The sequence below is a fragment of the Lindgomyces ingoldianus genome (genome assembly GCF_010093535.1).
Source record: "Lindgomyces ingoldianus strain ATCC 200398 unplaced genomic scaffold BDR25scaffold_26, whole genome shotgun sequence".
Lineage (NCBI taxonomy): Eukaryota > Fungi > Ascomycota > Dothideomycetes > Pleosporales > Lindgomycetaceae > Lindgomyces > Lindgomyces ingoldianus.
In genome coordinates, this window is record NW_022985187.1 from 877,596 (window position 1) to 901,805 (window position 24,210).

At 49.8% G+C, this 24,210-nt stretch overlaps 5 protein-coding genes across 5 annotated transcripts; 3 read left to right on the forward strand and 2 right to left on the reverse strand.

The window, feature by feature from the left end:
- Positions 1-1,793: 1,793 nt before the first annotated feature.
- BDR25DRAFT_316369 (uncharacterized protein) lies at positions 1,794-2,547 on the reverse strand (the record flags this gene model as incomplete). The annotated part of the gene is made up of 2 exons (XM_033691593.1): positions 1,794-2,264; positions 2,326-2,547. The coding sequence occupies 2 exons, from the start codon at positions 2,545-2,547 to the stop codon at positions 1,794-1,796; spliced, it is 693 nt and encodes a 230-aa protein (XP_033545096.1).
- A 463-nt stretch (positions 2,548-3,010) lies between these two features.
- BDR25DRAFT_291023 (uncharacterized protein) lies at positions 3,011-4,296 on the reverse strand. Its single transcript, XM_033688562.1, has 2 exons — positions 4,072-4,296; positions 3,011-4,019 (listed from the first exon to the last, which is right to left on the reverse strand). The coding sequence occupies exons 1-2, from the start codon at positions 4,129-4,131 to the stop codon at positions 3,351-3,353; spliced, it is 729 nt and encodes a 242-aa protein (XP_033545097.1). The 5' UTR covers positions 4,132-4,296; the 3' UTR covers positions 3,011-3,350.
- Positions 4,297-4,492: 196 nt separating this feature from the next.
- BDR25DRAFT_266039 (uncharacterized protein) lies at positions 4,493-12,405 on the forward strand. The gene is made up of 11 exons (XM_033686957.1): positions 4,493-4,860; positions 4,912-5,360; positions 5,410-6,952; positions 7,006-7,368; positions 8,080-8,295; positions 8,367-8,412; positions 8,461-8,516; positions 8,564-8,990; positions 9,040-11,080; positions 11,130-11,632; positions 11,687-12,405. Exons 1-11 carry the CDS (start codon positions 4,651-4,653, stop codon positions 12,052-12,054), a joined length of 6,222 nt encoding a protein of 2,073 aa, XP_033545098.1. The 5' UTR covers positions 4,493-4,650; the 3' UTR covers positions 12,055-12,405.
- A 693-nt stretch (positions 12,406-13,098) lies between these two features.
- Positions 13,099-16,953, forward strand: BDR25DRAFT_305236 (uncharacterized protein). Its single transcript, XM_033690367.1, has 5 exons — positions 13,099-13,754; positions 14,115-14,240; positions 14,294-14,772; positions 14,864-16,663; positions 16,714-16,953. Exons 1-5 carry the CDS (start codon positions 13,509-13,511, stop codon positions 16,760-16,762), a joined length of 2,700 nt encoding a protein of 899 aa, XP_033545099.1. The 5' UTR covers positions 13,099-13,508; the 3' UTR covers positions 16,763-16,953.
- Positions 16,954-17,803: 850 nt separating this feature from the next.
- On the forward strand, positions 17,804-24,131 carry BDR25DRAFT_291033 (uncharacterized protein). Its single transcript, XM_033688563.1, has 8 exons — positions 17,804-18,243; positions 18,370-18,449; positions 18,504-19,213; positions 19,267-20,031; positions 20,089-20,562; positions 21,028-21,444; positions 21,502-23,175; positions 23,230-24,131. Exons 1-8 carry the CDS (start codon positions 18,131-18,133, stop codon positions 23,785-23,787), a joined length of 4,791 nt encoding a protein of 1,596 aa, XP_033545100.1. The 5' UTR covers positions 17,804-18,130; the 3' UTR covers positions 23,788-24,131.
- The last annotated feature ends 79 nt before the right edge of the window (positions 24,132-24,210 follow it).

The window sequence follows — 24,210 nt, forward strand, 5'->3', positions numbered from 1 at the left end:
TTATAATTTAACTATAGAATTAGCTTATAAAGGTTGTTTAGCGCTGTAGTTATTTATTGTCTTTTATAAGACTTTGCACATAGCTATAGCATATTTCTTTAAGAGTTTTATGTCTTATTTAAAAGCTTAGAGCGTAAGCTGTATCTAACGTTCTTTTAGCGCGTCTAAGTAGTGTTGTGGGGAATGCATTAGTGTAGGAAGGGTGGTTTGGTGGGGTCTTGGCAAAAGTGAGCGACTCGGGTGTGTGAGCAACTCGCCCATGAAGTACGTTATAACTTTTAGTAAAAAGTTAAAAAGTATAAGTAGCTTTAATTAAACTATAACTTAATTATATTAACCCCTACTGTTAGGTGAAGTAAACAAAAGTATATAATAAATAAGACGTAACTTGTCTAGAAAGCCTGAGTCGAATTGTACTACTTCCTGATGGAAACACTGAGAGGCTTCGCTGTTTCAACAGATTACGGCACAGCTAGACCAGATTTTCTTAGATCGTGAATCTCCAGATTTCTCGCATGGAAGGAAGTGAAGGGAGGGAGGAGTCAAAATTCCATAGTAAAATAAGAGAATCTGATTTTGTAAATCTGTTGTCCTTTAGCTGTGTACAAAATGTTGCTCTTTGGTCACGAGGTCCGACTTCTGAACGCGACGGTCTGGGAAAGTTGAGTCAGAGTAATTGGTACATTTTTTAGGGGCTAGATTGTCTGATTGGGGGATAAATCGCGTGATTTGCTTGCTCCTTTAACGCGCTACCTCGTACCTTTGCGGCGTGAAATTCCCTGTTCCTAGTTGCCATATCTTGAATTGAGCTAACACAGAAACCGAATTCGGGAAGCAGAAAGCAAAAAGGCCTGGGAACAGTCCCTTGACTGACGGCGGATCGGACAAGATCTAGACTATTCTTGGTCCTATGGACTAAACGGACCTTTTGATATCGGTTCCCACGCGTGATCATGTTCTATGCTCTTCTAAAGACTGAGAAAGGATTGCTGATGGCCTTGAGCCAGAAAAGTCTTCCACTCATGCTGTATGCTAATGGGTACCCTGTCCAGTCCAGGAAACCCCGTAACACTTCTTCTCTCGCAGGTTGTTCGAGAAGGCAAGTATCAGTCCCAATGGGGGTTCCAACAATCTCTACTAATGGTAACACCTCATCTTTATTCTATATCAGCAAGAATACAGGCCCTAGTCATGAGATTAGACAGCATATGCTTGTCAAGAAGATGTCTTGAAATCTATTGATTGAAGTGTTGCGCTCGCAGACATGACTTAAAAGCACCTAACTCATTCAGCGTATTCGTCAACTTTCCCGTAGTATTCGACTCCAGAAGTTGAATTCGGAGGAGCCACCCAAGTATGTCTCTGAAGGGCGGTTCAGAACCGCATATAGTTTGGTCGTCGACAGGTTTTTTCCTTGAAAGTGGATGGAGAACAGTCCACCAGCCTCCCTAAAAGAGGAACCATTGGATCAGCGATGGCTGACGAGGACTGAGGAATAAGAGTAGTAAGAGGAAGCTTTGATGGCGTTAAAGAGGAGATGATGTCGGAAGTAAGGATTCCTAGAAGCTATTAATTGGAGTTGGCATATGCAGGTAGACAACTAAAGATCGCAAAAGCAAAAGATTGGGGGTAGGAGTGGCGTTGCCTCATTGGATTGATAACGCATGGGCATGAGGTATAACGGCCTCGTTACAGCACCTCTTCTCTGAAAGATCTTACAACAAGCACCAAATCTTCCATGCGTCTGCCTTTCATGTTTCCCCAGTTCCCATATTTCCCAACCCTAAGTGCTTCTACATATCAGCAACCCACTCATCACTCCAGAACTCGATGATACCAGCAGAAACGTCCGGCCCAACGGCTCTCTCTAGAGTGCTCCTCATACAACTGTCAATTGCTCCACCCAATGCAAGAAGAACGATTTCCTTCAAGCTCCCCGCAACATCGCTCAGTCTGATTAACAGCTCGTTATCCAATTGCGTTTGGCTTGTGCAGAATGGAAGCAGATCCATGACTGCGGTTGCGGTTACCTGACATTGTGTTCTAGGCGTCCTGGAACGCTCTCGTTGGGTTTCGGGCAGTTCTTGAAAAAAAGCCGAGGTGATCTCGTGGCGATTTTCATTAGATCCATCAAACTGCGGGATGGTGTAAGAACCAGCTTTGGTGTTCATTAAGGACACATGGGCCGAGGAAGTGGGCTCTACTCTATTCTTAGATTCGACGAGAGAAGAGGTGCTCTTGGTGTTGTTGCAGTCCCTTCCGTCCTGAGCTTACCGTCAGCCAATTTAAAAGATTGTGGACTGGAATTATCAGCCTATCACGAACCTTGACAGATCCAGTCATCTGATTTCCTGACCCCTTCCATGCTCTCGGCTGCAGTTGTAGGGAGAAACTCATATTCAATCCATCATGGCAACTGGGTTGTTCTACAGCGCTCCTGGGAATGGCCAACCAGGCAGAGTCTATTATTTCACCCGATTCATAGGAGATGCCTTCAGCCTGCATCAGCTCGGTTGCCAAGGATTCAGTACGTTCGAAGAAATCCATGCTTTTTGCAGTGACCCTTGCTCGTTTGTTGTTGTGATCTGGCGCCGGCTGTTAGTGCGTCTCCAGCATCATTCAGTCAGCTACTTAACGTTAAAGGGTGCTGAAGTGAATGAATATGAGACGCTAGAGGTCTTGCAGGGCTTGTTTTATTGTCAGCGAAAGCACATGTAGTGAACCGCCGCCAAACCACCACTCATGAAGGGATAGTAGGGCTCTCTCGACACTCTTACTGGCGAGGTAACGAAGATAAGTGCAAGCAACGTGATGCATACATGAAGAGTGCCTGATCTTGATCCTAGATATTCGTAGTCATTGGTTGGGAGAAAACCCAGTGCGTCATAGACCGAAGGCGAGGAAGGAACCACTTAACACAATTCCTCCAACCTATCCGTGGACACTTAAGACTTTGGATAACTATGCCAGGACCAGAACAATATGTCACCTAGATTGAGCAATAACACTTTTTGGAAGTCATAGTTGTACATAGCTAATATTTTGTTTTGTCTAACTGTGGTGTTTGTTCGTCCCTCCTTTCTTAAGTTCGAGAGAACTTTGTTGAGGTTAGAAAGTTAAAGAGTTCCCCACGCAAGTTAGTGCAAAAAGGGGAGTGTCGCTGTCGTGGCCATCTATATAGAATCCAAGTTTAGAAAGGGTATCGTGAGAGGAGAATGTACAATGCAGGCTGAAATGCCGCACATACCGGCGTCCAGCTTGACCGACGTCTATGGCAAGAAGGTGACTGTCGAGAAAAGTCCAAAGGGAAGAAGATACAGAAAGATGCCTTCACTTCCTGCCTCGACATACTATTTCACAGTCTTTTGTTCCACTGTCGACAATGGGGGGGAGACTGCCGGTTCCAGTTTAGATTGCGCTCTGTGGTCGACACGCGAGTCTGGATCGAATAGATGTGGTTCTGCTTTTCCTTTCCGAAGGCCGGGTAGATTCCCATTTCCGGCCAGTGACTGTCGTGCTTTCACTTCGTCCAGCTCGGCCTTTACTGCCTTGAGCTCGGTCTGTAAATCTTCTAACTTGTCTTCCAGACCACCTCTTTGGTTCCGGGCCTTCCTCCTCTGCCTCCACTGCTCAAATACAATAACCCCAATACCAACCGTGAATATGAATGTCTCCGCAGCGAAGTTCGCACCAGTCTCGATGGCCTTTGCTTCCGACAGCGGTCGAATCCGTGGAGGCTTGTGAGCTGCTTCTGCCTTTTTCCTGATTGCTTCCTTCTCTTTTTCTGACATGGCTTCTTCGGCTTTCATCCGTGCTTCTGTCTTCACTGTCGGTATTTGAGCCTTCTTTCGCGCCGCCTCTGCTGCCGCTACCTCCTTCGCAATTTGTCGGTCGATGACGGCGGGATCCTGAAGTAAGCCTAGTCGCATCCGCATATCGATCCGGTGAAGACTCTGGGCGAAGCGTACACATAGCTTTCGGAATCGTTCGTGCTCGTGAGCATTTCGCTTAATCGCATTCTACAGAGGCAGGGTTAGATTACTTTCGGCATCCTGAGAGGTAGTATCGTACAGCCATCGGCTTCGCCAACGTCCTCACGAAGAGTGAGGTAATCTTAAGGGTAAGGGACATCGTGAACCGGTAAAGACGGAAGTGTCGGAAGTGTCGGAAGTGTTGGGGATGGCAGAATTAGGCATTTAGTGGCGGTTGACCATGCACCGCAATTCTAATCAATTGTAGGTCATTATGCTTGATATAGAAAGTATTTTGTAACAAACTGCTACTGCGATGTGAGCAATTCACGAAATGTGACATCGATTGAGGTTGCCTTTGGAAGAGGGAACAATGTCGGTGCTCCGGGCTGACTTAGCAACGCTATCCGAAGATGGTAACATCATAATAGTGCAGCATTTTGCTTCACACTAAACTGACCCGCTTGGGTATACTTACATGTTCAGTCTGCGCTGAACACCGAGGTATTCGGAGCTTCGCCGTCAGCACCTAATTTAATCACGCAGTCTGCCGAGCTGGCAAGGCGACTAGCTGACTCGGTCCTAGCGCCGAAATCCCCTGGACAACTTACGCGAGTTGCAATGTTTGTTTAGACTCGACATCAACCACCAACCCATCCCGACATTCAACCACCACCCAATGTCTGCCTCCTCAGTCCACGCCGAACCACCACCTGAGGTGGTCTGCGACCCGGAAGGCTTACAGTATGAGACCGGACCGCAGCTAGGTAAAGGTGGCTTCGCCATCTGTCATCGGGCGAAGTTGCTGGGCCATGAGCATCTTGGGAGCAACACAGTCGCTTTGAAGATTGTCAAATCTAAGATGGAGCCTCCCAAACTGGCACAAAAGGTTCACCACCCTCTTCCGATACCCTTCTACATGATTGCTCACCCTGTGTAGTTTGTGACCGAGCTGCAGATCCATTCCAAGTTATCCCATACAAACATCGTCGAATTCTACCGCGCATTCTCTTTCCAAACCAGCACCTACGTCGTCCTGGAGCTCTGCGAGAACGGCTCCCTTGCCGATGCTATCAAGAAGCGTAAATATTTTACCATGCCGGAGATTCGACGGTTTATGGTCCAGACGTGTGGAGCGATAAAGTACTTGCATCAGCGGAACATCGTACACAGAGACCTGAAGACGGGGAATCTGTTCCTAGACAAAGACATGAACGTTAAGGTCGGAGATTTTGGCCTGGCGGCCCTACTTGTATCGCAGAACGATTTCGGTGCTATTCGTCGAACCACTATGTGTGGGACCCCAAACTACCTGGCGCCAGAGGTGCTGGAAAAAACTGGTAAGGGTCACGATGAGAAGGTCGATCTGTGGGCTATCGGGATCATGATGTAAGCATATACTTTCTGTATTGAGACTGAGAGTACTGACACCAAATAGGTACACCCTGGCTGTTGGCAGAGCACCTTTCCACGCGGCGAAACGAGAGGACATTTACCGGAAGCTGAAGGCACGAGAGTATTCTTGGCCCGATCTTGCCAAATTCCAGAATGAGATCACAGACGACCTCCGCGACATTGTCTCATGTCTCCTTGTTCCCGAAGATGACCGCCCGACCCCAGATCAAATCGTTAGCCATACCTTCTTTAAATTAGGGCACATCCCCTTGAAGCTCGATTCCTCGTGCACCTCTCGAGTCCCCAAATGGCCCAAGATACGCCCACCCTCGGCTTCAACGATAAGGCGTGGATATACTGATGAGTGGTGGACGTTGTGCAAAGACTCCGCTGTCGGCGAGTTTGAGGTTGGAAAGAGTTTTGGGGCATATGGGGGCAGGAGGAACAAAACAGTGGCTAGAGATTGCCAGAAGGAAATCGAATCAGGAAAACAACCCAACATTCCATTTGCCAAGGATACAGTCTACTTGCCCTTCCCCGAACGTACCCACTGGCCATTTCAAGCTGCTGGCGGCCTGAGCGAAATTCCAGAGGAGAAGGAGTCCTCGTCAGAAGGGCAAGCTCTGATTGAAACCACGGGAAATGACCGTGCAAAGGGTCGTCAAGCTCGAAATGTGAGAAAGGAAGCCATGGCTCCACCCCTCAAGGAGAACAAAGAACCAGGACAGGAACCAGAGACAGTGAAGAGAGTTGTGGATAAACAGCCGACCCGCATGAGGTCTGTCCGGAAGATTTCGAATCCTGATCGTGTCACAGCTGCCACTGCGGCACCGGTACCTTTGCGTGTACCTAGGCATACCCGGACCGCTCAGCGTACCAGGTCAACGAGGGACATCACGAATGAGAAAGAGGAACCTTTGCCAGAGTTGCAGCCCGTACGCACAGTGAAAACTGCTTCCAAGTTGGTTGAAAAGGTAGAGTCATTCTCAGCAAAAAAGTCCGTCTCTACCAATTCTTCGCCTCCGCTTCGAGCCATGGGCTTAGAACTCCCATCAACAGACCCGGCTTCAGTGCTAGCACAGCTCTATACTTTCAGAGATAATATAGTACGCGCACTCCAGAAGAAGCCGTCAAACTCCGGCCGGGGCAGGTCGTCGCAACTTCCATTCGTATCTAAATGGGTCGATTACTCTCGAAAACATGGTGTAGGTTACGTTCTTGATGACGGATGCGTCGGCTGCATTGCTTCGGCTACCGGTAAGCACCCGGTTACCACAGCCTTCGCTCCGGATGGAGGTGCATACCTCAGGAAACTCGCCAAAGATCCGAAATACGCGGGGCGGATTCCGATGCAATACTACGCGGTTCCTGAGGAAGGCATGGGGTTGTCGCGGATTGAGGTCCTTGATAGGGATCGTGTGGAGGGCATGCAGTCAATATGGAACAAGTTTGGAAAATACATGTGTGTGCAGCTGGGCATGGAGTTGCGTCCCCAGAAGAAAGAGTCTGCGCCGGCCAACTTTGTGAAGTTTTACCAGCGCCTGGGAAATGTTGGTATATGGGGTTTCGCCGACGGCTCATTCCAGGTAAGCAAGATTCCGACAGGTGACAGAGGAATTGACTAACAAAAACTTCTCAGTTCAATTTTCCAGACCATACCAAACTGGTATGCTCCTTTGATGCTGGGTATTGCAAGTTCATCTGCTTGTCCAGGGAGGCCATGACGCTACTTCGAGAGGCAGGCGACGTTCCGTTCAAATATATTAAGGATCGCGAGATCCTTCACGGTTCCCTTCAGCAACTCCTCTACGGCTCTGCGGACAAGGCAGATACTTATAAGGAAATCACCGAGGGTAATTTATTGCGACCGAAGCTTGAATTGATTCGAACAATTCTGGACGGATGGATTCAAGGTGGGGGCATTGGGTGTCTTTCTAAGCCCGGCTCCTACAAATGGGAAGGGCCTCAACTGGAAGACAATAAGAAGCACGACTGGGTCAGCGTTGGGCGATTCGGTGGTGATTTGTTTGGATAATGGATTTTGTCGGCTGGATTGGGGAGCGACGGCGTTTTGGGTATGAGTGATATTCGCATCTTGGCATCATCATGGCGTCTCTGTGTTTGAAGCTCTGAGCGTCGGCGTTCTGCTTTGAATTGTCTTGTTCATGAAGCCAGGAGCCCTTGTTCATGATGTTATGCACATTTCTATTTTGGTCCGGTCATGACGGCATCGAGAAGCAGAAGAATTAACAATAAAGATTGACAAGATGCGGCTGCCTGAATGTAAGAGAGTGTAACAAGCACGGTAACGTTAGCAACACTTGCGAGGACTCTGAGAGAACTTGTTCTTGAAACGCGAATTGCCAAGGATCAGCTTGCGTAAAGTGGCTGTGTCAGTGAAGTGGCTTGTCCTTCCGAGCCTCCGTGACGAACGTCAGGAATCTGAGGCGCTCCAACAAACTAGCCCACTTACTTCACACACTGCGCACCTCATCGAGAGCCTTTGTCGCATACAGACACATCGTCCTCGGCCTCCTCGACCTCCCTGATTCCAGAACAGCTGCATCCTTACATCTAGCCCTCTGTTCCGCGAATTAGCCTTGAACAGGCCCCACGGAATTTGAGCGCGCTTTCGGGCACCAACCATGGTAGGGTCACCGCCAAATTGTGTTTTGACGAAGTTGCAGATTCTGATATCTTGTCTTCTGTGTAGGCGCAGACAAAGCGTGCGGGGCGCAAGAAAGATGCCGGCGGCGCCAAACAGGCTTCTGGCGGGGGGCAGAAGAAGGCCCAGTTCGCAAAGAAGGCAGTCTTCGAAACCACAAGGAAGAAGGAGGTCGGCGTATCAGATCTCACGCTGATCAGCAAGATCTCGAATGAGGCCATCAACGACAATCTGAAGAAGAGATTCGAGAATGCCGAGATATATGTACGCAATCTCCAGCCCCACCTAGGACAGGTCGTGAGACATTTTGCACGAGTTTACTGACTGAGTTGCAGACTTATATCGGACACGTACTGGTGTCCGTCAACCCATTCCGGGATCGTACGTTATGAGCACCCCTCATACTGCATCATTGCTTATTCTGAATAGTGGGCATCTACACGGATCAAGTGCTGGATAGCTACAGAGGCAAGAACAGATTGGAGGTTTGACTCTGGAAGGCCATCTTCAATTTAACCACTAATACGCTCAGGTCCCTCCGCATGTCTTCGCCATCGCTGAATCCTCTTACTACAACATGAACGCGTACAAAGAGAACCAGTGCATTATTATATCCGGTGAATCAGGAGCTGGAAAGACGGAAGCTGCGAAGCGAATAATGCAGTACATTGCAAATGTCTCTGGTGGAAGTAATTCCTCTATTCAGGAGATAAAGGATATGGTGCTGGCCACTAATCCATTGCTTGAATCGTTTGGAAATGCGAAGACTTTGAGGAATAATAACTCCTCAAGGTTTGGGAAATACCTTGAAATTCAATTCAATGCTCAAGGAGAGCCCGTGGGAGCTAACATCAACAACTACCTTTTGGAAAAGTCAAGAGTGGTCGGCCAGATCACGAACGAGCGAAATTTTCACATTTTCTATCAGTTTGCGAAGGCAGCATCATCGAATTACAGGGGTATGTTGAATCTTGGCTTAAAAGACTCTTAAGATGCTAATTTAGACAGAAACGTTTGGTGTACAACAACCCCAATCTTACGTTTACACGAGCCGATCGAAATGTTACGATGTTGATGGAATAGATGATCACGCGGAATTCAAGGATACGCTGAATGCCATGAAGATTATTGGATTGTCTCAAGGCGAGCAAGACAACATCTTCCGCATGCTAGCTGCAATTTTGTGGCTGGGCAATGTATCCTTCCAAGAAGATGATTCGGGAAACGCCATGATTGCCGACCAATCAGTGATCGACTTCGTGGCGTATCTTTTGGAAGTTGATTCCGCACATGTTCACAAAGCTCTTACTCTGCGAGTAGTAGAAACGAGCCGAGGTGGACGCAGGGGTTCTGTATACGACGTCCCACTCAATCCTGCCCAAGCGACCTCAGTCCGAGATGCGTTGTCTAAGGCGATCTACTTCAACTTGTTCGATTGGATTGTTGAAAGAGTTAACGTGTCCCTGAAAGCTCGAGGCGCAATGGCACATTCAATTGGAATCCTGGATATTTACGGATTCGAAATTTTCGAGAGAAATAGCTTCGAGCAACTGTGTATCAACTATGTCAACGAGAAGCTTCAGCAAATCTTCATCCAGCTGACGCTGAGAACTGAGCAAGAAGAGTATGCGAGAGAGCAGATTAAGTGGACGCCTATCAAATACTTCGACAACAAAGTGGTTTGCGACCTGATCGAGGAAAAACGTCCGCCTGGTGTTTTCGCTGCGTTGAACGACGCTTGTGCTACGGCGCATGCGGACCCTACCGCTGCAGATCAGACGTTTGTTCAAAGATTGAATGCGCTTTCGTCCAACCCCAATTTCCAACCTCGGCAGGGACAGTTCGTCATTAAGCACTATGCTGGCGATGTGTCATACGCTGTGGACGGCATGACGGACAAAAATAAGGACCAATTACTAAAAGATCTCCTTAATCTTCTCAGCCAAAGCTCCAACAGTTTTGTTCATGTTCTGTTCCCCAACCAGGTCGACCAAGATAACAGGAGGAGACCTCCGACGGCTGGTGACAAAATCAAAGCATCCGCAAATGACCTCGTTGCAACTCTCATGAAGGCGCAGCCATCATACATTCGAACCATCAAACCGAACGAAAACAAGTCGCCCACGGAGTACAACTCGCCGAACGTCCTCCACCAGGTCAAGTATCTCGGTCTGCAAGAAAACGTCCGTATTCGACGTGCTGGTTTCGCATCGCGTCAGACATTTGAAAAATTCGTGGAGCGCTTCTTCCTTCTTTCCCCTAAGACCTCATATGCTGGTGAATACACTTGGTCGGGGGATTATCAAAGTGGCGCGAAGCAGATCTTGAGGGATACCAACATCCCTACCGAAGAATTCCAAATGGGAGTAACAAAGGTCTTTATCAAAACTCCAGAGACGTTATTTGCGCTCGAGACGATGCGTGACCGTTACTGGCATAACATGGCTATCCGAATCCAGCGTGCATGGAGGAACTACCTGCGGTATCGGACTGAATGCGCTATTCGTATACAACGTTTCTGGAGACGAGTTAACGGTGGCCTAGAATTTATCCAAGTTCGTGATCAAGGTCACAAGGTCCTTCAGGGTCGCAAAGAAAGAAGAAGGTTCAGTTTGATTGGCTCACGCAGATTCATGGGCGACTATCTTGGGATCGGAAACAGGGGTGGACCGGGAGAAGTCATCGCAACCGCTGTGAACATATCCAGCAACGAGGAAGTCCCCTTTTCGTGCAGGGCTGAGCTCTTGGTTTCCAAGCTTGGTCGTTCGAGTAAGCCTGAGCCTAGGATGCTGATTCTCACGAAGAGGAATGTGTACCTGGTAAAGCAAGTCATGGTGAACAGGCAAATTCAGATCCAGGCTGAGCGAACGATACCAGTTGGGGCGATCAAATTTGTCGGAACCTCGACCTTAAAGGATGATTGGTTCTCCATCAGCGTTGGGTCACCACAAGAGCCTGATCCCCTCGTTAACTGCGTTTTCAAGACAGAGTTCTTCACTCACCTTACAATTGTTTTAAGGGGATCATTAAATCTGAGAATTGGAGACACGTAAGTTCTGGTAGTATATCTACACTCAGTCAGGACTGACGCCACACAGCATCGAATTCAACAAGAAACCTGGTAAACCTGCACAAATCAAGGCCGTCAAAGACCCGTCAATCACAAGGGATGATATGTACAAGAGCGGGACCATACATACCGGTCCAGGGGAGCCCCCAAATTCTGTTTCTAGGCCCACGCCCAAAGGGAAGCAAATCGCAGCCAAACCAATCACAAAAGGCAAGCTGTTGCGTCCTGGAGGACCTGGTGGGGCTCCTTCGAAGCTTTCCCATCGCCCTGCTCAACCTAGGCAAACGACACCTGCGGCATCCCAACCAAGGCCTGTACCTCAACCGGTTGCTGCGTTATCGAACGGTACAAGTCACGGACGCAATCAATCGTCGTCATCGACCCGTGCGCCACCTCCACCTCCTCCTACAGCACCTCCCGCACCCAAAGAACCAACCTATCGCGCTCTTTACGATTTTCTAGGTCAATCGGCTGGTGAGCTTAGTATCCAGCAGGGTGAGGTGATATTGGTCACACAAAAAGAGAGCAACGGTTCGTATCTCTGCACAACATACTGATGCAGCATAATATCTAATAATGTCTCAGGGTGGTGGCTAGCAAGCAAATTAGATAAATCAGCGTCTGGTTGGGCGCCGTCCGCATACCTAGAAGAGGTGGTCAACAAACCTGCCCCTCCTCCAGCGCCGCCCGCACCCCCGGCACGCCCCGCTGCTAACGGAGGGCTTCGCGCCAAGCCGACGCCCCCTGCTCCGCCTGCAAAACGCCCAGCTGCAAAGAAACCCCCGGCGGCCGCTGCAGCGCGGGACAGCGGTTACTCCGGAAGCGGAGCGAGTAGCTTGGATCCCGGAGCTAGAGACAGCAGCGGAAGCATCGCAGGAGGTCTAGCAGAAGCACTAAGGCAACGACAAGCCGCAATGCAAGGTCGACGTCCCGCCCGTGAGGACGAATGGTAAGTGAGGATGAGACGTCAAGATGATGGAGGCCAATGGGACATGCCGCCGCCTTATTCTCTTGTGCCTCCTCATTTGTATGGCCGTTTGAGGGGTACGTTCAGGGCTTTCTAGCGAGGCTGCGCCCTGATTAAAAGTTGATCACGCTGGCGGTTGTTCATGTTTCTTCGTTAGACGCTTACGGAGGGTTAGTTAGAGGTCTCTGAGAGTCATCACCGTAACCGACTTTCGGCGGCCTCGGGAAACGGGATCGATATCGCGATTATGGAGGGTCGCGGTTATGGTTTCTGGTGGAAGCGGACGGCGCATCGGAGCAATAGAGGGTCGAATTCTGCAATACAACTTGTTGATGCCCAGAATTACTCAATCGATATCATTCACAGGTGATCGTCGAACTATGGGCATCTCTGAGATATGAGATATGGAGCCTCGACCGCTGTTCAGTGTTTGATCGTACATTGGGAAGGGTCGTGTAGTCTTCCCCTCCGTTCGATATATATTGGTAATCAAGAGGCGCTTGGCGGGCCGTCTACCAGTCACGTTGATGGGTCTTCCGCCCAGTCGTCTACGGAGAGTAGGCCCGAGGAAGCCGGGGCTGAGCCCACTTTCCCGCGCCTCCGACACCAACTCTGCCAACATGACCCTCTTACAAAAATTTATCCGGCCATCAGATCGTTGCAGACGCCCACTGGACCGCCCAACATGCATCACGGAATGCCTTCTCTTGCCATCCAGACTAGCTTCGGACCATGTATGCCCGGGGCGCAGTTCAGGACCGCTATCACCGCCTGACATTCCCTCTCAGCCGTCGAATCAGAGCAATGGCCTCCTACCGTGGCGGTGGGCAGATGCGCGACCACGCTTGGACGGCTTGCCTCAATCTGCATCCCATCAATGCATTTTGTCGCCTTTGGGCCAATGTCCTCCATGTGGCCTTCTCAGCGGTAGGTGAAGCGAAGGGGGAAAGGGTCAATTTCTCTCGTAGGACCCCAGCGTTGTTGCAGCAGTTGAGGTTCGCCACACCTCGAGCCCTGCACACATAGATCTACTAGATTGGGTGAATCAGAGGGCGGCTCTCTGGCAGATCGAGAGGCCCGCGTATACTTCGGTACCTTCCCGTTCCACCGACCAATAGCACCTAGACAGCCATCCTGAGACGTCCCTGCGAGCCGTCACTAGGTACAAGGCTTGTTCCCAATACATCCGGATATTCGATCTCTTCTGGCTCCACGCTCCTAATCGCCATGCGTGGTTTGATAGTCTCGTTGAAATGTCCGGGTACTAAAAGATGACAATATACTTGAATAGCTCATCCAGCCTCTGAGTTCAGTATCTTTTCCTTTTCACATTCTCGACTGTACGATTTTCTGGCTGAGAGGAACGCACTGCTGCGTGGCGAAGACGCGGATCTCGTCCAGACACTCCGACTGCTGAAATTTAATCGATTCTGATAGATCATGGGCGATATCATCCTTGGCAACCCTAGTCCGATAGAGGAGGGCGAGATCAAACAGATCGATATAAAAGAGGCAGCCATCTCAGTGCAGCCTGTTGTCACCCCTACTACCATCACGCCTGCCCGCACGCCAGAAGAGAAACCATTTGACGATATCGACGACATGGCCGGGAAGAAGATCTTCACACTTGAGAGGCCGGATGACAGGGCTCGCGAGTTGGCCGCCAAGTTAACGTTGGAGGAACAGGTACGCCTCACTTTGTTGTTCAATAAGCTTACCCCACCATCCATAGATACGAGCTCTGGGAAAATCCCTAAATTCGAGCATACAATGCCTTTGTAAGAACATGTTATCTGAACCAGCTTTGTATTCTCGCCTTCCGAATATTTCCTTCAACGAAAGTTCTGTCAAAGTTGTCTTTTTATCCGATGCTGGCACCAAGATGAAACCGTATACCTCTCAATCATGTTCGATTTCCTCTTTTTTTTTCAAATCAACAAAAAGGGCCTCTTTCTTCTCCCATTCTAGATATACACATAACTATTTTCACAAACATGTGCAAATACATCATTAGGATATTGTAGATGGGTAAACTGACTTGCACAGATATCCCTACTCGCGGGAGCAGACTTCTGGCGGACAATGCCCATTCCGGATAAGGGTATCCCATCAATCAAGACTACGGATGGGCCAAATGGTGCTCGAGGGGAATTCTTCACAAATGGCACACCTGTAAGTCCAAGGTCTTGGCACGTTTATGTGCATGCGGAGTTAATGTTATTCAGGCTGCACTGTTTCCTTGTGGTATCTCAATGGCTTCAACATGGAACTTGGACCTAATTGAGGAAATTGGGCGACATCTTGGTGATGAGACGAAAGCTCGTGGCGCCAATGTTCTCCTCGCTCCTACTGTCTGCATGCATCGCTCCCCTCTCGGTGGACGAAACTTCGAATCGTATTCTGAAGACCCATTCCTTACTGGAAAGTTGGCTGCTTCTTATATCCGTGGGCTCCAGAGCAAAGGCATTGCCGCAACGATCAAGCACTTCCTCGGAAACGAGCAGGAGACTGAGCGCCAGGCCTACGATGCGATTATTGCTGAGCGACCACTCAGGGAAATCTACCTCAAGCCTTTCGAAATTGCGGTTCGTGATGCTTCGCCATGGGCTCTTATGTCCTCATACAACATGGTAAATGGTGTCCACGCTGATGAGTATGAGCACTCACTCAAAGAAATTTTACGAGGCGAGTGGGGCTGGGATGGGTAAGTTTCACGCTGAAGTTCTTTAAATAGGGGGAGAGTCCCCCCTAAACCTGGCAAATCCCGGCCTTGAGTGCTTTGCTGACTTTTGCAGAGCTGTCATTTCTGACTGGACTGGGACTTATGCCACTGGTCCTTCAATCCGAGCAGGCTGTGACATCGAAATGCCCGGACCCTCCAAATGGCGAAAGCTTGATCAAGTTCTGGAATCTCTTGAAAAAGGAGAGATTGTGCGTGACGACATCGAGCGAGCAGCCGGCAATGTTTTGTACCTCGTTGACCGCACGAAAGGCTTGAATGGGCCTCCAGAGCCGCCGGAGCGCTCCAACAACAACTCCGAAACTAGCAACCTAATTCTCCAGGCCGGAATTGAAGGGCTTACGCTACTAAAGAACGAGAACAACGTCCTGCCGATTCGTGACGTGAAGAAAATTGCATTGATTGGGCCGAATGTTAAACGAGCGATTGCTGGAGGTGGAGGAAGTGCTGGACTTAACCCGTACTACACCACCACGCCATGGGATGGCATTCGTTCTCGATTTGATGGAGAAATCACCTTCGCTCAGGGATGCGATAGCGCAAAGTGGTTACCGCTTGCTTCTCCTTACTGCACAGCACCGGATGGTCAGCAAGGCGTGCGGTTAGAGTACTACTGTGGAGATAGGTTCAAAGGCGAGCCAGCTGTGGTTCAGCACAAAGTTGGCACAGATCTCTGGCTATGGGACTCCGCACCAAAAGAAGTGCTTCCGGATTTTTCATTCAAGGTCAAGAGCACCATTACCCCGAAGTCGAGTGGGAACCACATGTTCAGCTTCGCATCCGTTGGACCTGGCAGACTTTTCTTAAACGGAGAGCTCTTCATTGACATATGGGACTGGACTGAAGAGGGCGAGGCTATGTTCTCCGCTTCCGAGGATGTTCTGAAGTCGATCTACCTTGAGGAGGGAAAGCCTGTGGAACTTCTGGTTGAGAGCACCAGTGAAGTCCGGCCGGCATCGAAAGTCTCAGTTCTCGGCCGTCGGTATGACTACGGTGGCTGCCGGATTGGTTATCAAGAAGAAGACCAGGTTGATAGGCTGCAAGAAGCTGCCAACGCAGCAAGGGAGGCTGACGTTGCTGTTCTGGTAGTGGGTCTCGATGCGGAGTGGGAGTCAGAAGGGTACGACAGGCAAACTATGGACCTGCCTAAAAATGGTTCCCAAGACCGCCTAATCGAAACCGTACTTGCTGCCAATTCTCGCACCGTGGTTGTTAACCAGTCTGGTACACCGGTCACCATGCCCTGGGTAGATCAAGCGCCTGCCATTCTGCAAGCGTGGTACCAAGGCCAAGAAGCCGGCAACGCTCTGGCGGACGTACTCTTTGGCAACCAGAGTCCTAGTGGGAAACTCCCCACAACCTTTCCGAAGAGACTTGAAGATAACCCGGCATACCACAACTGGCCGGGCGAGAACCTGAAGACGGTGTACGGAGAAGGAATCTACGTCGGTTATCGACACTATGAGCGCTCCAAGATTGCACCTCTCTTCCCTTTCGGGCATGGCCTCACCTACACAACTTTCCAATATGGCAGCCCAACAATCACTAGCACCGTCCTCACAGAGTCATCGGACATTACGATCACAGTGCCAGTTACAAATACAGGTTCAGTCACTGCCCACGAGATCGTGCAAGCTTATGTTAAGGACATCAAGTCAACGCTTCCACGACCTAAGAAAGAGTTGCAGGCATTTGGGAAGGTGTTCCTACAACCTGGAGAGACTAAGGCGGTAGATTTGAAGTTGAATAAGTACTCTGTAGGGTACTATGATACGAGCCTGGGGCAAACAGGGGCCTGGATTGCAGAGGAGGGTGTTTTCGACGTGCTGATCGGTTCTTCGAGCGCGGATATCAGGTATACCATCAAACCTATGTGCAAAACAGCAGAAACTAATAATGGTGCAGGTCGAAAGTCAGTTTTGAGGTTAAGGAGTCTTTCCAGTGGATCTTCTAAGCATGCACGCTCTATAAAGTGAGACATACAGGACCGCAGCCGTTTCCAGTATCTGAATCTCGGGATTTCTTTGGTTGCGGGCGTGCGGAGTCCAGGAGTTTCCGAGTATGAAAGGTTGTCGTAATCCGCTCCCTGGGCTTAGAGTGCATGTTTGTCTGCCTCGGCAGCATGCCGGCAGGGTAATTTTTCGTAGCAAGGATCACATACAATCCAATCCAATATTTGAAGTTTATGTGTTTTGACTGCGTGATGCCAAGATGTTGCAACGAACGGAACCTTGAAATGGGTGAAATACAGTGCCAAACACTGTTCCCATGGCGTCAGGTGAGTATTGCGATTGTGAGGTGAAGTGGGCCCTCGAGTATTGAGGTTAGGCTTCGGTTGCGATAGCGGGTGGGATGTCTGTCCGCTTTTCCGTACTCGCCTCATGCGCCAGGATTTGGGGTGATATGAGATATGAGGTGAGATATAGCAGTTTGGTCGGTTTGTTAGACTTGGGAGATCGGGAAAGCGGTTGCAACCCTAATCGAAGCGAGCCAAAAATGAAAGAGTAGAATACCGAAATCTGGTCTCATGCGATCAAGTCCACATAGACTGAATTGAAATGGCGTGTTGGCATATACCATCTAGGGCCAAAGGGATACCGCAAACTTGTTGCTAGATTTATCGTCAGATCTCATAGGATTCTTCTGCAGTTGTTCTACGACACGGGGCATCCATTCTGTGTATCCAGGTATCGTCATGCAATCAAAAGAGAGGTGAGATGAAAGGCAAAGGCCAAACGAAAGCTACCAACGTCCGATTTAACGTGCCAGGACGACAAGCACGTAACTAATACAGAAGCACGGGACGTACGAGTACGTCAGCAAGTGAGATTTCGATGCTCTTCAAGGGTAAAGATGCGCTTCACACGATCACATCAGAACCCCTGCATGAAGCACAGGTCGCGGGGAGCGGAACAACAATCGCCGGCCGAAGTTTACCCGTTTTCGTGGACAGAGCAGCTGCCCCAACTTTCACTCCATCATCACTCAGTGATTCACTACGCGCACGAAACGAAGAGTGCAACGGCCGCATCCCTCGCGACGTTGCATACACACTTGCGTAAATTCCTCCTTCCCTGTTGCTCTTCCGCAACGCCACTGACGGTGCCAGCTCCACAGCTGGCCCTGTCCCTCCTAATCCGACAAGAGCGGCAGCTGCTGTTAACCCCAGGATCCACATCGTCCACCTCACACCCTCCCATCGCTCCCAGCACAGCTCTACATGAGCTAGCTCGAGCTCCGGGACCACTCTACACATCATAACGCGTTTACCTTTCGGTTGTCGCAGCTATCCTTACGGCCGACGAATCGCTTTAAAGCCGAGATGAATCCAGCGCATCGCGACGGGTGGCCGCCGCAGGCATCGGTTTCTGGATCGGGCCAGCAACAAACGGAATCAGGCCAGGGACAAGCGCCGCGACCTCTCGGCGCGTTCGGGTATGAACTTTTCCTTCACTCTTCTCTTCCTGCTCGCAGCATAGTCACCATGGACCACGCTGCTACCAAGCTTGTACACACTCCACCGATCGACTGGTTACAGGCTGACGGTAGATATGATCACAGGTCGAGCAATGTTGCCCAGCAACAAGTTTCACATGCATCGCCAGCGCAAGGCACAGGCCCTGTTCTCCCACCACCATCTGGTATGTAGAAGCGTGACAGACTCCGGTGTTTTAAAGCTAATTTCTCTCTTATAGGAGCACCATTCTACTCTTCAAATTCAGGCCCGTCTGCCCATAATCAAAATCTCCCAGCTCTCGCTGGTCTCACGGGACCCCCTCCCCACTCGTCCCCGCATCAATCCACGCAAAGACCACCTTCTTCAGAGTCAGGACCCAACGCACCAAGTCTTCAAGGAAATCCACAAGGACCTCCGTACTCCCTACCGGGCATCTCGCAGACGCTACAACAGCAACCACCAATGCAAGCCTCTAATCAAATAAACCTTGATAGAGAGCGAGAGCTTCGTGAACGGGAAACAAGAGAAAGAGAGATGTTGGAATCGCATGCTGCACAACAAGAGGAGATGGTGAAGAGGGAAGCAGAACAGCGAGATAGGGAGTTGCGTGAACGGCAACAGCACGAACAGGCAGCTCACGAGAACCATTCAGGCCCCATCCAGATTCACCAGCCTGTAGCAGTAGTCCCTTCTACGAGGACGATTCATGGCCCTAATGGTCTTCTTGGACAAGCCGGGCCGATGGGTGGTCCAAACATCAACGCGGGACCGGCGAGCGGGCCAAATGCGCCAGCCGGCATGTTCGGTAATCCCCCAGTCCCGCAAGGCGATACCACGCCTAGGATGCAACATGCTGTTCAGCAACCACCGCAACCATCGATGCTAATGCCTTTTGGCGGACCTCAAGGCCCTATGGGAATGGGTCAAGGGCAACAGCCAATTCTTAATGTAAGTGTTGATGATCACCATCATAGCTCGTCGATACTAATTCCTTTCATTAGGATGCGCTAAGCTATCTGGACCAGGTTAAAGTTCAGTTCGCTGATCACCCCGATGTGTACAATCGATTCTTAGACATCATGAAAGATTTCAAGAGCAGCGCAATTGATACTCCCGGTGTCATCGAGAGAGTCTCAATGCTCTTCACCGGAAACCCGAATTTGATCCAGGGCTTCAATACATTCTTACCTCCCGGATACAAGATCGAATGCGGTACGGGCGGAGATCCAAATGCTATTCGAGTTACAACACCCATGGGCTCAAGTATCTCCACCATGCCCGTTCCAAGGCCATTCTCACCTCCTCGAAGTACGGCAGTCAATGGGAATGCTGCGCCTTTGAACGAAAGTCCTTACTATGAGCCAGCTCAAAATCGGCACTGGCAACAGCAAACGAGGAATCAGCCTCCCGAAGCCCAGGAAGCAATGTTCTCCCCTAATAGTCGTGGCCTTGGTCAGCCACTGTTTGGACCGCCAGCCCAGGTCCCTGTCTCTCCGGAGCTCTCAAATCGCCCACATCCGGATTCGGCTTCTTCTGCCGCTGTCCTAGCTCATCAGCAAGAACAGAGGGGTGTCTCGCAGCTTCAAAATGCAGTGTCTGCAGCTACTGGGCGGTCTGTACTCTCTCCTAGTGGTGATAATTCGACGCCTCTTCCAGGTCAGGCTATAAATGGAGCAAGCCAGGTCGCTCAAGTAGGTGGTATGGGCGCTGAGAAACGCGGACCGGTTGAATTCAATCATGCCATTAGTTATGTGAACAAGATCAAGGTGAGTTCACATATACTGAGACTTTTACTTGACGCCTCGCTTACCTTTACATGTTAGAATCGGTTTTCATCTCAGCCTGATATTTATAAGCAGTTCTTGGAGATCTTGCAGACATATCAGCGAGAGTCCAAACCTATCCAGGATGTCTATGCTCAGGTCACCAGCTTGTTTAACTCTGCTCCTGATCTCTTGGAGGACTTCAAGCAATTTCTCCCTGAGTCAGCTGCCCAGCATAGAGCTCAGCAACAAGCTGCAAGGCATTCTACAGAGGATGCTGTGATGTTGAACAGCGTGCGTGAGCCGGCATACAATCAAGCACCGAACCACCAGCAGACTCCACGGGCAGACGCCTCCCGACTACCCCCAATGGGCAACTTTGCGCCTACTCCGACCGCAAATCGTGACAACAAGCGAAAGCGTGGTGAAAGGCAAAGTGCCGTTGCTGCAACAGCTGCCATGCCAACACCTATGACGCAAGACGTTTCCAACTCCAGTATGAGAAGTACTTACGGCCAGGGCAATATTAATAAGGTACGTAACTTGAATTTTCTTTTGCCTCACTTGCCGTTGTTCATATTAGTATTGCTTGTTATGAAGCACATTCGAGGTCGTGCACAGACCTTCTTTGACATTCACCTTCACTTGTACTCTTCACTCTCTATTCCATCCCTGTTCCGCCACCTTCAACTTTCTTCCACGCTCCGATTTGCATTTTCGACTCAGTACTTTCCTCTCGTTTCCCTTCCAACATTGTCTCTGTCCTCATCTACCTTCGCCATGGCTCTACACAGGAGCACCCGCCTTGCGGCATCCTCGTCCCCTTGTCCCTCTTCTCTGCTTTCCTTAAACCCTAGCACTTCACAATCTTCACGCAAAATATCTGCCCTTTGTTCCACGTCTCCTCCCAGCTCAACGCCAGCTCTCCACTCGTCAGACGGGGAAGACCCGGCCCAGCTGAAGAGAAAGGATCAGAATAACCGTGCTAACTCACCCAAGCGCGCAAAAACTGGCCATGCTTCTAGGCAGCCCTTAGTGCCGGAAGGTCCCCCAGTGTCACCAACTCTTACCCCAGCCTTACCAGGACCTCTTCCACCAACGACTACGACCACGCCAAACCAAGACGAGCTTGCTTTCTTCGACCGCGTCAAGAAGTACATTGGAAACAAGAGCACCATGAATGAGTTTCTCAAGCTGTGCAATTTATTCTCGCAAGATCTGATCGATAGACAGTTGTTAGTCTATCGTGCGCAGTCGTATATTGGAGGCAATCTAGAATTGTACACTTGGTTCAAGAAGTTCCTGGGTGATGGCGAGGAACAATCCTGTCACATTCGGCCCAAGACTGTGAATTCACGTGTTTCACTGTCCAACTGTCGGAGCCTTGGCCCGAGCTACCGTTTGCTACCAAAGCGCGTAAGTACCCTCTTTCGTCTCCCATAACCTAGAACCATGCCTTACAGAGAAAAACAGGAACGAGAGCGTCAATGTAGTGGACGCGACGAACTCTGTCGCTCTGTCTTGAATGATGAGTGGGCCTCTCACCCAACGTGGGCTTCAGAGGACTCCGGCTTCGTCGCGCATCGCAAGAATCAATATGAAGAAGGGCTTCATCGTATTGAAGAGGAACGACACGACTATGACTTTAACATTGAGGCATGCACTCGTACCATTCAACAGCTTGAGCCCATCGCGGGCCAGCTTCTCACGATGAAAAGCGAGGACAGAGTCAATTTCCAGCTTCCACCAGCCCTCGGCGGACAGAGCGAAACCATCTACAAGCGTGTCATCATGAAGATCTACGGTCGCGAGAAGGGCCGAGACGTCATCACTGAGCTTTTCCAGATGCCATGGAATGTCATTCCTGTCTTGCTCAATCGCCTGAAGTCAAGGCTTGAAGAATGGAAAGCCGCTCAGCGTGAGTGGGAGAAAGTTTGGCGCGAGCAAACCCAGAAGATATTCTGGAAGTCACTCGACCACCAGAGCTTGCTCACCAAGCAGGCGGACAAAAGACAATTCCAGCAGAGATCCCTTCAGAACGAGATTCAGGTTCGCTACGAGGAGATGAAGCGCAAGTCCGAAATCAACGAGGAACCCCAACCTGAGTGGCTGTTCGAGTTCTCCTTCAAGGATGAAGACGTCCTGTATGACGCTACCCGACTTGTCATCGCAAGCGCGGAGAACACTAATAACATTGATCTGATCCGGGTCCTCGCGTTCATCAAAGAATTTGTCCCGCTCTTCTTCGGCATCGACGCTACCAAATTCGAGCAGAAGATGCAAAGCTTTGGCCATGAGTCTTCCGCTAATGAGTCCGCTGAAGACACTCCTAGTCCAGATGGAGACCACTCTCACAAGTCGCAGAAGCTCAAGAAGGGCGATCTTCGTCGTGGCGTTCTTGATCCTCGCGGCAAGTCACGAAAGGACAAGGAAGACAGTGTTGCATCTGGAAGCCGAGACAGCACCCCAGATGTTACTTCTGCAGTTGAGGACGAACCAATGACAGACAATTCCAGGCTGGTTTTGAAGGGCGAACGGGCCTCTTCGCAATGGGTTGAGTATGCTGACCAACCAACGCTTTATGAAGACTGCGAATTCGAGCCAGAGGAGCCGTATCGACGCAGCGTCTACAACATGTATGCCAACGCGCCTCTTTACTGCATGTTCCGCTCATTCGTAGTCCTCTACGAGAGATTGTTAAAGCTCAAGGAATATGAAAGCCACGTGCGCGAAACTGTAGCACGGGCCAAAGAGCACAAACCTGCGCATGAACTTAAGATGATCGACAAGGTTCCCTCCGATTTCTTCAAGGACACCTCTGAATCCGCCAACTACTACCAGCAAGTTCTCGAGATGTTCCAAGATCAATTGATGGGAGAGGTGGACTTGGGTCACATCGAAGAAACCCTCCGACGATACTACTTGCAAGTGGGATGGCAATTATACACGTTTGACAGGCTTCTCTCTGCGGTTGTGCGATTTGTTGTTTTGATCACCACCAACGACAACAAAGAGAAGACCAACGAAATCTACAATCTCTTCAAAAAGGACCGAGTGAATGAGAGCACCACTCACAAGGCAGAGATTACTTACCGGCAAGCAGTGGAGAGACACGCAAAGGATGCCGATACCTACAAGATCGCCTACGTAAGTCCACACCTCCAACCAATCTTCCCACAAGCGTCTGACCCTTTATTACAGGATCCTTTCAAGGGGCAAGCCTACGTCCGCCTGTTCAAGAAGGATGATCCTACGTTTGATTTTCGCACCCAAGACCGCGTCAAACGTTGGCGAGGCTACGTCGCCGCCTACATGGCCGTTGAACCCACCGAAGAAGTCGACGTTAGCCGCGTCAGACTACCATATCTTAGGAACCGACACCTAACCAGGAACGAAGAAGCTGAGGATGAACGCTTCAGCACCCTTGCCATACTGGAGGACAAGGTCAAAGTCTCGATCAGCCCAGCGGCATATACTATGAAGTTCGAGACAGGTGATGACGCCAAAGGGGGCCAGTATTTCGTTCAAAAGGATGCCGTTCGATCTGGTGTTAGCGAAGATGTACCCAAACCGATCGATGAATACAATCGCTTTAGGTTGTCGAGAGGCGATCTCGCGAAGGAGAAGCTGGTCAACAACAATATCGGATGGAAGGACATGAAGATTGATGATGTCGACGCCAAGAAAAAGGAGTGGAGGTTAATCCATACCCGGGAGTATCCCAAGAATGAGGATGAGGATGAAGATATGGAAATTTGATGCACAACGGATATAGAACCTACGGTGGATATCACGCCAACACATATCTTCAGCATCCCTAGTTGACTTTCATCCCCCTACAGTTTCTTTGGAACGGCGTTTTGGTGAGTAGAATCATGGTCACATAGCAGCTGCTAGGTTGGATGTCACATAGGGCTTATTGGTTCTGGATGTCTATCTACGGTCTGCATTTCGCTTTTTCTTCTATAATGCATCGGCAGAGCAAGGAATGGAAATTTGACTTGCATTTTCTTTGATGGAGTTTTAGGAGATTGGGTGGAGCAGAGGTGGTTAGGTCGGTTGTAATACAGATACACCACTCTTCACTTTGTCCTGTAACCCAGGTAGATATCAAATGTAGTTCAAATCACCCTCCACACAATTTTTGTGCAATAAGTTTAGTAATTAGACATCTTGCCCAGC